General features: G+C 43.6%; 1 protein-coding gene across 1 annotated transcript in view; it reads right to left on the bottom strand.

The window, feature by feature from the left end:
• Positions 1-14,002, bottom strand: part of fryb (furry homolog b (Drosophila)) — a 192,886-nt gene that overhangs the window by 18,414 nt on the left and 160,470 nt on the right. Inside the window, 7 exon segments of the mRNA XM_046316884.1 lie at positions 883-1,056; positions 1,177-1,251; positions 1,544-1,702; positions 2,094-2,279; positions 4,679-4,819; positions 10,203-10,385; positions 10,775-10,872. Of these exon segments, the coding sequence (XP_046172840.1) occupies positions 883-1,056; positions 1,177-1,251; positions 1,544-1,702; positions 2,094-2,279; positions 4,679-4,819; positions 10,203-10,385; positions 10,775-10,872 (1,016 nt within the window).

Below are 14,002 nucleotides of genomic sequence, written 5' to 3' on the forward strand. Positions count from 1 at the left end.
GCTAAGATTGAGGGGAAGGCCACCAGATTTTTAGCTAGCTGGCGTTAGCATTGCTAGCAATTTTTTTTGACAAACTTTGCTAGCTATTGACAACATTGCCATCGGTCTTAAGTAAATTTGACGACAATGATAATGCTTGGCAAAGTTGTTTCCTTCTAAATATTTGACTACTTTAGCAATTACATTGTATTTCCAGGCACTATAGTGTAATTTAAACAAAGCATTTATTTAGCCTCTGTCCACAATGACTAGGCTTATCGCCACTTTAGGGCACCACGATGGCGCCGCCGATAGAGGACGGCTTGAGAAAGCTCATAACAATGGCACGACGCGACCGCGTTACGGAGGTGCAACCTATGAATATCAGCATCTGTAAGTTACCATAACAACACCACACACTGTTATGAGCTCATGCACAGAACGGCTGACTGGATCACCCTAGCAACAGGCATTTAAGTGTGACATCATTAGTGCTGCCTACTGCACACGCTCAGAGCGCCACATTCACAGCGTGAGACAGAGCTTACCTGGAGCTCCTAATGCAGCAGAGGGGAGAGAGAGAAATACAGAGTTACAGAGAGAGAGAGAGAGAGAGAGATGGGGGAAGAGAGAGAGAAGAAGAACAGAAACAGTGTGTTAGGGACAGAGAGAGCTAGAGAGAAGACAGACATACACAATAGAGAAAGAAAGAGAGAAAGGGAGAACACTGTATATACATTTGTAAAAGCAAAGATGTACATGAGTAACGTCAGTGTGGGAGAGGCCTGGTGCTGTCTAAGTGGGTGTGGCCTGTCTCCTTAGTAACCGTATGGGAGGATGTGGCCTGTGTCCATGGTTACCCTTAGCGTGGGTGTGTCTCTGTCTCCATGGTAACTGTCTCACCTCTCCGTCCTCCAGCTCTACATCCAGGAAGTCAAAGTCTCGGAACACTCTGAACTGCTGCTCAGACGCCGTGTCATCCAGCGTGTCTTCTCTGGTTCCTCCCTCCTCCGAAGACACGCCACTCCCCTGAACCTCCATCATCATGTCCAGGTCCCCACAGGACGAGAAGATCACCTGTAGGGACAGGTAACCATGACGACAGGTTTATAACAGTGTCATAACAGTCTGAACCTCCATCAGCCCCAGACCACCTGTAGGGACAGGTAAGGAAGAGGCGACAGTGTGTTGACTCACCGAGGGGTTTTTGGTGAGGCCAACCTCTTGTCCACACAGAGACAGAACGTTCACCAGCTTCTCTCTAGTTCTCTTCTGCAGGAGGGAGAGGAGGAGGGAGAGGAGGAGGGAGAGGAGGAGGAGGTGTTATTGAACATATGAACCACAGCTTTAACGTTTCTATATTATGGATCATCTTCTCCAACGACACCCTCTAGCATAGTTACAGTACCACAATGAAACAACCTTCAACAAACACTTCACAACCAAACAACTGAACACATCTCTCTTGCAACAACAACAAAAAATCTCAATGAGACAAACCAACAACAAACTACCAGAAGGAAACAACCGTGTTACCTAACTAACTGACTGACTGGTGTGTTACCTGTGAGGACTGAGGTCTCCTCCAGCTGACAGGCACTAGGACGGTGTTGGAGTTAGAACCAGAGGAGGTGGAGGAGGTGCTACGGGTCACAGCCCTGGCCTTCCCCTCTCTACCCCCTGACCCCTGCAGCTCATCAAACCTCCGCCCGATCACTGGAGTCTAGGAGAGAGAGAGAGAGAGAGAGAGAGAGAGAGTGGGAGAGAGAGAGAGAGAGAGAGTGAGAGAGAGTGAGAGAGAGTGAGCGAGAGTGAGAGAGACAGAAAGAAAGAACGAGAACGAGAAAGAGAGAAAGAGAGACAGACAGACAGACAGACAGACAGACAGACAGACAGACAGACAGACAGACAGACAGACAGACAGACAGACAGACAGACAGACAGACAGACAGACAGACAGACAGACAGACAGACAGACAGACAGACAGACAGACAGACAGACAGACAGACAGACAGACAGACAGACAGACAGACAGACAGACAGACAGAGAGAGAGAGAGAGAGAGAGAGAGAGAGAGAGAGAGATGCGTGTCTGTGTTCGATGGCTCTCCCACCTCTGATATGTCAAAGGTGAAGTCCAGTGTCTTGCCGGGCAGGGCCTTGGCTGATCCGTCCCAGATCCTACTGACCTCCAGGTTAGAGAGGTCACCGTGGGCGTGGCTATAAGCTGGGTGGACCAGACTGGCTGACCGAGACACCACCAGCTTCAGAATGTTTAACGCATCCTTCCAGTGGACCGTCTGATGGACAGAGATAGAGAGGGTTATACACACACACACGCACACGCACGCACACACACACACACGCACGCACGCACGCGCGCGCACGCACACACACACACACACACACAAATGTAGGATATTGCAGTATATGGGGCAGGTATTGCAGAATTGGGGCAGTTATTGCAGTATATGGGGTAGATATTATGGGGTATTGGGGCAGGTATTGCAATATTAGGGAGGGTATCGCGGTATTGGGGCAGGTATTGAGGTCGCTAGGTAGGTAGAGGACTGACCTGTATTAGGGAGGGTATTGCGGTATTGGGGCAGGTATTGAGGTCGCTAGGTAGGTTATTTGCAGGTATTGATCGCTAGGTAGGTAGATATTAGGGAGGGTATTGTGCTACAGTAGGTATTGAGGTCGCTAGGTAGGTAGAGGACTGACCTGTATTGGGGCAGGTATTGAGGGTAGGTAGATACAGGACTGACCCGTATTGGGGCAGGTATTGAGGTCGCTAGGTAGGTAGAGGACTGACCTGTATTAGGGAGGGTATTGTGCTACAGTAGGTATTGAGGTCGCTGGGTAGGTAGAGGACTGACCTGTATAGGGGCAGGTATTGAGGTCGCTAGGTAGGTAGAGGACTGACCTGTATTAGGGCAGGTATTGAGGTGCTAGGTAGGTAGAGGACTGACCTGTATTGGGGCAGGTATTGAGGTCGCTAGGTAGGTAGAGGACTGACCTGTATTGGGGCAGGTATTGAGGTCGCTAGGTAGGTAGAGGACTGACCTGTATTGGGGCAGGTATTGAGGTCGCTAGGTAGGTAGAGGACTGACCTGTATTGGGGCAGGTATTGAGGTCGCTAGGTAGGTAGAGGACTGACCTGTATTGGGGCAGGTATTGAGGGCGCTAGGTAGGTAGAGGACTGACCTGTATTGGGGCAGGTATTGAGGGCGCTAGGTAGGTAGAGGACTGACCTGTATTGCGGTACAGTAGGTATTGAGGGCGCTAGGTAGGTAGAGGACTGACCTGTATTGTGGTACAGTAGGTATTGAGGGCGCTAGGTAGGTAGAGGACTGACCTGTATTGTGGTACAGTAGGTATTGAGGGCGCTAGGTAGGTAGAGGACTGACCTGTATTGTGGTACAGTAGGTATTGAGGTTGCTAGGTAGGTAGAGGACTGACTTGTATTAGGGAGGGTATTGAGGTTGCTAGGTAGGTAGAGGACACTGACCTGTATTAGGGAGGGTATTGAGGTTGCTAGGTAGGTAGAGGACTCTGACCTGTATTGGGGCAGGTATTGAGGTAGCTCGGTAGGTAGAGGACTGACCTGTATTGCGGTACAGTAGGTATTGAGGGCGCTAGGTAGGTAGAGGACTGACCTGTATTGTGGTACAGTAGGTATTGAGGGCGCTAGGTAGGTAGAGGACTGACCTGTATTGTGGTACAGTAGGTATTGAGGTTGCTAGTTAGGTAGAGGACTGACCTGTATTAGGGAGGGTATTGAGGTTGCTAGGTAGGTAGAGGACTGACCTGTATTAGGGAGGGTATTGAGGTTGCTAGGTAGGTAGAGGACTCTGACCTGTGAGGTTGCTAGGTAGGTAGAGGACTGACCTGAATTGAGGTTGCTAGGTAGGTAGAGGACTCTGACCTGTATTAGGGAGGGTATTGAGGTTGCTAGGTAGGTAGAGGACTGACCTGAATTAGGGAGGGTATTGAGGTTGCTAGGTAGGTAGAGGACTGACCTGTATTGAGGTACAGTAGGTATTGAGGTTGCTAGGTAGGTAGAGGACTGACCTGTATTGAGGTACAGTAGGTATTGAGATTGCTAGGTAGGTAGAGGACTCTGACCTGTATTGTGGTACAGTAGGTATTGAGGTATCACTAGGTAGGTAGAGGACTCTGACCAGTATTGTGGTACAGTAGGTATTGAGGTATCACTAGGTAGGTAGAGGACTCTGACCTGTAGTATGTATTGAGGTATCACTAGGTAGGTAGAGGACTCTGACCTGTATTGTGGTACAGTAGGTATTGAGGTATCACTAGGTAGGTAGAGGACTCTGACCTGTATTGTGGTACAGTAGGTATTGAGGTATCACTAGGTAGGTAGAGGACTCTGACCTGTACAGTAGGTATTGGGGTAGGGTAGAGGACTCTGACCTGTACAGTAGGTATTGGGGTAGGGTAGAGGACTCTGACCTGTACAGTAGGTATTGGGGTATTGGTAGAGGACTCTGACCTGTACAGTAGGTATTGGGGTAGGGTAGAGGACTCTGACCTGTACAGTAGGTATTGGGGTAGGGTAGAGGACTCTGACCTGTACAGTAGGTATTGGGGTAGGGTAGGTATTGTGGTACAGTAGGTATTGGGGTAGGGTAGGTATTGTGGTACAGTAGGTATTGGGGTAGGGTAGAGGACTGACCTGTACAAACTTCTCGATGGTCTTCAGGACGTCAGCATTGAACTGTCTGACCTGGACAACCGTCATGTCCATGTGGCTCAACAGACAGTAGATGATCTGTAGCAATGACTGTTGCATGCTGGGTAGGCCCTTGTCCAGGAGCTACAGCAGAGAGAGTGGGGGAGGGAGAGGGGGAGAGAGAGATAGATGATAAGCTGTAGACCATACTATTTACCAAGAGAGTTTTCATCTATAGTTTTCATTGCTGTCTATTTGTCACCACAAACCGATGCTGCCACTAAGACTGTACTCAACGAGCTGAATAGGGCCATAAGCAAAGCTCATCCTAGTGATGTTAATGCAGGAAAACTGAAATCTGTCTTACCTCATTTCTACCAGCTTGTCACCTGTGCAACTAGAGGCAAAATAAAAAAAAACTCTAGATCACCTCTACTACAGACACAAAGATGCAGCGATTACTTAAAAATCATACAATGTGATTTTCTGGATTTTGTTTTAGATTCCGTCTCTCACAGTTGAAGTGTACCTATGATAAAAATTACAGACCTCTACATGCTTTGTAAGTAGGAAAACCTGCAAAATCGGCAGTGTATCAAATTCTTGTTCTCCCACTGTAGCTACTTAGACTATCTGCATTGACAATTTTTGCAATAACTTTTTTACTCCAATTTGTAAGTCGCTCTGGATAAGAGCGTCTGCTAAATGACTTAAATGTAAATGTACTCATCACATATGCTGCTGTTACTGTTCATCATCTGTAACGTTATTCCTAGTTACATACACATACACTACATTGCCAAAAGTATGTTAATTGTTCAGCAGTCTTATGGCTTGGGGGTAGAAGCTGTTGATGGTCCTAGACTAGGTGCTCCGGTCTCTTGACAATTTTATGGGATTTCCTCTGACACCGCCTATTATATTGGTCCTGGGTGGCAGGAAGCTTGGCCCCAATGTACTGGGCCATTCACACTTCCCTCTGTAGTGCTGTTACGGTCAGATGCCGAGCAGTTGCCATTACCTGGTACTTCCTGTATATAACCTAGTTATCATTGACTCAGTACTGGTACCCCGTGTATATAGCCAAGTTATTACCTGGTACTTCCTGTATATAACCAAGTTATTACCTGGTACTTCCTGTATGTAACCTAGTTATCATTGACTCAGTACTGGTACCCGTGTATACAGCCAAGTTATTACCTGGTACTTCCTGTATGTAACCTAGTTATCATTGACTCAGTACTGGTACCCCGTGTATACAGCCAAGTTATTACCTGGTACTTCCTCTATATAGTTATTATTGACTCAGTACTGGTACCCCGTGTATACAGCCAAGTTATTACCTGGTACTTCCTGTATATAACCTAGTTATCATTGACTCAGTACTGGTACCCCGTGTATACAGCCAAGTTATTACCTGGTACTTCCTGTATATAACCACGTTATTACCTGGTACTTCCTGTATATAGCGACGTTATTACCTGGTACTTCCTGTATGTAACCTAGTTATCATTGACTCAGTACTGGTACCCGTGTATACAGCCAAGTTATTACCTGGTACTTCCTGTATATAGTTATCATTGACTCAGTACTGGTACCCACTGTGTATACAGCCAAGTTATTACCTGGTACTTCCTGTATATAGTTATCATTGACTCAGTAGTGGTACCCGTGTATATAGCCACGTTATTACCTGGTACTTCCTGTATATAACCTAGTTATCATTGACTCAGTACTGGTACCCGTGTATATAGCCACGTTATTACCTGGTACTTCCTGTATATAACCTAGTTATCATTGACTCAGTACTGGTACCCGTGTATATAGCCACGTTATTACCTGGTACTTCCTGTATATAACCTAGTTATCATTGACTCAGTACTGGTACCCGTGTATATAGCCACGTTATTACCTGGTACTTCCTGTATATAACCTAGTTATCATTGACTCAGTACTGGTACCCGTGTATATAGCCACGTTATTACCTGGTACTTCCTGTATATAATAGTTAGCACAGGGTGACTGTAGCTCAGTTACCCGTTTGTAATGCCAGGGATAGTGGGTTATTACCTGGGACCACCCTGTAGAATGTATGCACGTTGACTGTAAGTACCTGGTACTTCCTGTATACAGCCATATTAGTTATCATTGACTGGTACTTCCTGTATATAACCACGTTATTACCTGGTACTTCCTGTATATAACCTAGTTATCATTGACTCAGTACTGGTACCCGTGTATATAGCCAAGTTATTACCTGGTACTTCCTGTATATAGTTATCATTGACTCAGTACTGGTACCCCGTGTATACAGCCACGTTATTACCTGGTACTTCCTGTATATAACCACGTTATTACCTGGTACTTCCTGTATATAGTTATCATTGATTCAGTACTGGTACCCGTGTATACAGCCACGTTATTACCTGGTACTTCCTGTATATAGTTATCATTGATTCATTACCTGGTACTTCCTGTATATAGTTATTACCTGGTACTTCCTGTATATAACCACGTTATTACCTGGTACTTCCTGTATATAGTTATCATTGATTCAGTACTGGTACCCGTGTATACAGCCACGTTATTACCTGGTACTTCCTGTATATAGTTATCATTGATTCAGTACTGGTACCCCGTGTATACAGCCACGTTATTACCTGGTACTTCCTGTATATAACCACGTTATTACCTGGTACTTCCTGTATATAGTTATCATTGATTCAGTACTGGTACCCGTGTATACAGCCACGTTATTACCTGGTACTTCCTGTATATAACCACGTTATTACCTGGTACTTCCTGTATATAGTTATCATTGATTCAGTACTGGTACCCCGTGTATACAGCCACGTTATTACCTGGTACTTCCTGTATATAACCACGTTATTACCTGGTACTTCCTGTATATAGTTATCATTGATTCAGTACTGGTACTTCCTGTATATAACCACGTTACTCATTGGTATTTATTGTTATATGTTATTATTGACTCATTATTACCCCTGTATTTTATTTTATTTTGTGTATTTATTGTTACATGTTATTACTTTTCTATTATTTCTGTATTTTATTTTATTTTCTTTCTCTCTGCATTGTTGGGAAAGGCCCTGAGTCAGCATTTTCCTGTTAGTCTACACCTGTTGTTTACGACCAGCCAGGGAGCATTTCCCTGTTAGTCTACACCTGTTAGTCTACACCTGTTAGTCTACACCTGTTGTTTACGACCAGCCAGGGAGCATTTCCCTGTTAGTGTACACCTGTTGTTTACGACCAGCCAGGGAGCATTTCCCTGTTAGTTTACACCTGTTGTTTACGACCAGCCAGGGAGCATTTCCCTGTTAGTTTACACCTGTTGTTTACGACCAGCCAGGGAGCATTTCCCTGTTAGTCTACACCTGTTGTTTACGACCAGCCAGGGAGCATTTCCCTGTTAGTTTACACCTGTTGTTTACGACCAGCCAGGGAGCATTTCCCTGTTAGTTTACACCTGTTGTTTACGACCAGCCAGGGAGCATTTCCCTGTTAGTCTACACCTGTTGTTTATGACCAGCCAGGGAGCATTTCCCTGTTAGTCTACACCTGTTGTTTACGACCAGCCAGGGAGCATTTCCCTGTTAGTCTACACCTGTTGTTTACGACCAGCCAGGGAGCATTTCCCTGTTAGTCTACACCTGTTAGTCTACACCTGTTAGTCTACACCTGTTGTTTATGACCAGCCAGGGAGCATTTCCCTGTTAGTGTACACCTGTTGTTTACGACCAGCCAGGGAGCATTTCCCTGTTAGTCTACACCTGTTGTTTATGACCAGCCAGGGAGCATTTCCCTGTTAGTCTACACCTGTTGTTTACGACCAGCCAGGGAGCATTTCCCTGTTAGTCTACACCTGTTGTTTATGAAGCATGTGACTAATACAATTAAAAACAATTCGATTTTGATTTGATATGGGTCATTTATTCCGTTTTAAAAAATGTAGATTATTTGTAGGACCTCAGACTGATAAAGGTATTTGTAACACTGGGTGGAAATGTGCATATTGGTGAATTTAAAGCCTTTTCCATGTAGCCACATAGGTGGCCATGTTGAGTGTGAGGCTCACCTCAGGTATGTAGGTGGCCATGTTGAGTGTGAGGCTCACCTCAGGTATGTAGGTGGCCATGTTGAGTGTGATGATCACCTCAGGTATGTAGGTGGCCATGTTGAGTGTGAGGCTCACCTCAGGTATGTAGGTGGCCATGTTGAGTGTGAGGCTCACCTCAGGTATGTAGGTGGCCATGTTGAGTGTGAGGCTCACCTCAGGTATATAGGTGGCCATGTTGAGTGTGATGCTCACCTCAGGTATGTAGGTGGCCATGTTGTAGGTGTGATGAGGCTCACCTCAGGTATGTAGGTGGCCATGTTGAGTGTGAGGCTCACCTCAGGTATGTAGGTGGCCATGTTGAGTGTGATGCTCACCTCAGGTATGTAGGTGGCCATGTTGAGTGTGAGGCTCACCTCAGGTATGTAGGTGGCCATGTTGAGTGTGAGGCTCACCTCAGGTATGTAGGTGGCCATGTTGAGTGTGATGATCACCTCAGGTATGTAGGTGGCCATGTTGAGTGTGAGGCTCACCTCAGGTATGTAGGTGGCCATGTTGAGTGTGATGATCACCTCAGGTATGTAGGTGGCCATGTTGAGTGTGAGGCTCACCTCAGGTATGTAGGTGGCCATGTTGAGTGTGATGCTCACCTCACAGGTATGTAGGTGGCCAGGTATCAGGTAGGTGGCCATGTTGAGTGTGATGCTCACCTCAGGTATGTAGGTGGCCATGTTGAGTGTGGCTCACCTCAGGTATGTAGGTGGCCATGTTGAGTGTGAGGCTCACCTCAGGTATGTAGGTGGCCATGTTGAGTGTGAGGCTCACCTCAGGTATGTAGGTGGCCATGTTGAGGTGGTGTGAGGCTCACCTCAGGTATGTAGGTGGCCATGTTGAGTGTGAGGCTCACCTCAGGTATGTAGGTGGCCATGTTGAGTGTGAGGCTCACCTCAGGTATGTAGGTGGCCATGTTGAGTGTGAGGCTCACCTCAGGTATGTAGGTGGCCATGTTGAGTGTGAGGCTCACCTCAGGTATGTAGGTGGCCATGTTGAGTGTGATGCTCACCTCAGGTATGTAGGTGGCCATGTTGAGTGTGATGCTCACCTCAGCCATGTAGGTGACCATGTTGAGCGTGAGGTCACCTCAGGTATGTAGGTGGCATCGTTGAAGGTGAGGCTCACCTGTTCTTATACAGGGTCATCACATGGGCCAGGTGAGACAGCTTGGTGTTCTTCTCCTCCAGACATACCTGGAGGGAGGGGGAGAGAAACAGGCTATGTAGGTGGAACTGATGGAGGAGATGAGGCTCACCTCAGGTATGTCCAGGTGGCCATGTTAAGACAATGTGTGAGACTCACCTCAGGAATAACACTATAAAGGTAAGGCCATGTTGAATAACACTGATGCTCACCTCAGGTACTGTAGGTGGCCATGTTGAGTGTGATGCTCACCTCAGCCATATAGGTGACCATGTTGAGCGTGATGTCAGCGAAGGCCTCGTGGAGATAGCGACACACGACGCTGACCCAGGAGAAGGGGTCCTATAAACGTACGACCTTTTAAATGTATACAGGGTTTTACATGGGCCAGGTGAGAGAACTGAGTGGGGTCAAAGTGTTCTCCTCCAGACATACCTGGAGGGAGGGGGAGAGAAACAGGAAGCTACGGAACTGATGGAGGAGATGTAACTCTGTGGTAAACAACAGAGAAGCTGGACGGTCCAGTGGACAACGATCTAAGACAATGAAACAGACTCTTTAACTGCAACAGGAATAACACTATAAACGTAAGACCGACAGGAATAACACTATAAACGTAAGACCGACAGGAATAACACTATAAACGTAAGACCAACAGGAATAACACTATAAACGTAAGACCAACAGGAATAACACTATAAACGTAAGACCGACAGGAATAACACTATAAACGTAAGACCGACAGGAATAACACTATAAACGTAAGACCAACAGGAATAACACTATAAACGTACGACCATTTTAAATGTATTTTGGTGTTTTACCTGTGCGATCCTCTCAGCGCTCTCCTTGCAGAACTGAGTGGGGTGGCCAAAGTGTTGCACCAGATGAGGCAAGAGACACAGCACATTCAGGGGAAAACCTAGAGAGAGAGAGAGAGGGATGAAGAGAAAGATAGGAGAGAGAGAATGGTAGAGAAATAGAGAGAGAGAGAGAGAGGGATGAAGAGAAAGATAGCAGAGAGAGAGAGAGAGAGCGAGAGAGTGGTAGAGAAATAGAAAGAGAGAGAAATTCAATTTAAATTCAATGAACTTTTACTTCCTGGGAGGGAATTTCATGTGTGGTGATGAATGGTACACACACGACACATAACAACACATGACACATGTAGGCTACAGTATTAAGGATTAGAAGGGTTCTATGCAAACCCAAGATGTATTAACACATATACAAACACATCCCAAGATATATACACATATATACAAACACATCTCAAGATATATACACATATATACAAACACATCCCAAGATATATACAAACACATACCAAGATATATACAAATATATCAAACACATCCCAAGATATATACACATATATACAAACACATCCCAAGATATATACACATATATACAAACACATCCCAAGATATATACACATATATACAAACACATCCCAAGATATATACACATATATACAAACACATCCCAAGATATATACACATATATACAAACACATCCCAAGATATATACACATATATACAAACACATATACAAACACAAGATATATACACATATATACAAACACATCCCAAGATATATACACATATATACAAGTATATACACATATATACAAACACATCCCAAGATATATACACATATATACAAACACATCCCATATATACACACATATATACAAGATATAACACATACAAACACATCCCAAGATATATACACATATATACAAGTATATACACATATATACAAACACATCCCAAGATATATACACATATATACAAGTATATACAAGATATATACAATATATACAAGATATATACACATATATACAAACACATCCCAAGATATATACACATATATACAAACACATCCCAAGGTATATACACATATATACAAACACATCCCAAGATATATACACATATATACAAACACATCCCAAGATATATACACATATATACAAACACATCCCAAGATATATACACATATATACAAGTATATACACATATATACAAACACATCCCAAGATATATACACATATATACAAGTATATACACATATATACAAACACATCAAGTATATACACATATATATACACATCCAAGATATATACACATATATACAAACACATCCCAAGATATATACACATATATACAAGTATATACACATATATACAAACACATACCAAGATATATACACATATATACAAACACATCCCAAGATATATACACATATATACAAACACATCCCAAGATATATACACATATATACAAGTATATACACATATATACAAACACATCCCAAGATATATACACATATATACAAGTATATACACATATATACAAACACATCCCAAGATATATACACATATATACAAACACATCCCAAGATATATACACATATATACAAGTATATACACATATATACAAACACATCCCAAGATATATACACATATATACAAACACATCCCAAGATATATACACATATATACAAACACATCCCAATATATATATATACACATATATACAAACACATCCCAAGATATATACACATATATACAAGTATATATATACAAACACATCCCAAGATATATACACATATATACAAACACATCCCAAGATATATACACATATATACAAGTATATACACATATATACAAACACATCCCAAGGTATATACACATATATACAAACACATCCCAAGATATATACACATATATACAAGTATATACACATATATACAAACACATCCCAAGATATATACACATATATACAAACACATCCCAACATATATACAAACACATCCCAAGATATATACACATATATACAAACACATCCCAAGATATATACACATATATACAAACACATCCCAAGGTATATACACATATATACAAACACATCCCAAGATATATACACATATATACAAGTATATACACATATATACAAACACATCCCAAGGTATATACACATATATACAAACACATCCCAAGGTATATACACATATATACAAACACATCCCAAGATATATACACATATATACAAACACATCCCAAGGTATATACACATATATACAAACACATCCCAAGGTATATACACATATATACAAACACATCCCAAGCTATATACACATATATACAAACACATCCCAAGCTATATACACATATATACAAACACATCCCAAGCTATATACACATATATACAAACACATCCCAAGGTATATACACATATATACAAACACAAATTCAAACTTCAAAAGCTCATGAGTTTGATGGATGTTGGGCACAAAACCAGAAGCTGTTCTCTTAGATTTGAATAGGAGAGCTCTATATCTGCCCACGGAGGGTAGGGGGTTATACTGGTCTATACCTGCCCACGGAGGGTAGGGGTTTATACTGGTCTATACCTGCCCACGGAGGGTAGGGGTTTATACTGGTCTATACCTGCCCACGGAGGGTAGGGGGTTATACTGGTCTATAGCTGGAGGGTAGAGGGTTATACTGGTCTATATCTGGAGGGTAGAGGGTTATACTGGTCTATACCTGGAGGGTAGGGGGCTATACTGGTCAATACCTGGAGGGTAGAGGGTTATACTGGTCTATACCAGCAGGGTAGAGGGTTATACTGGTCTATACCTGGAGGGTAGAGGGTTATACTGGTCTATACCTGGAGGGTAGAGGGTTTATATCTGGAGGGTGGAGGGTTATACTGGTCTATACCTGGAGGGTAGAGGGTTATACTGGTCTACCTACCTGGGCTATACCTTGAGGGTAGGGGGTTATACTGGTACCTGGATACCTGGGAGGGGATAGGGGGTCATAGGGTTATACTGGTCTATATCTGGAGGGTAAGGGGTCATACTGGTCTATACCTGGAGGGAAGAGGGTTATACTGGTCTATACCTGGAGGGTAGAGGGTTATACTGGTCTATATCTGGAGGGTAGTGGCCTATACCTGGAGGGTAGAGGGTTATACTGGTCTATACCTGGAGGGTAGAGGGTTATACTGGTCTATACCTGGAGGGTAGAGGGTTATACTGGTCTA

Source organism: Oncorhynchus gorbuscha, linkage group LG20, assembly GCF_021184085.1.
Source record: "Oncorhynchus gorbuscha isolate QuinsamMale2020 ecotype Even-year linkage group LG20, OgorEven_v1.0, whole genome shotgun sequence".
NCBI classification, from domain to species: Eukaryota; Metazoa; Chordata; class Actinopteri; order Salmoniformes; family Salmonidae; genus Oncorhynchus; species Oncorhynchus gorbuscha.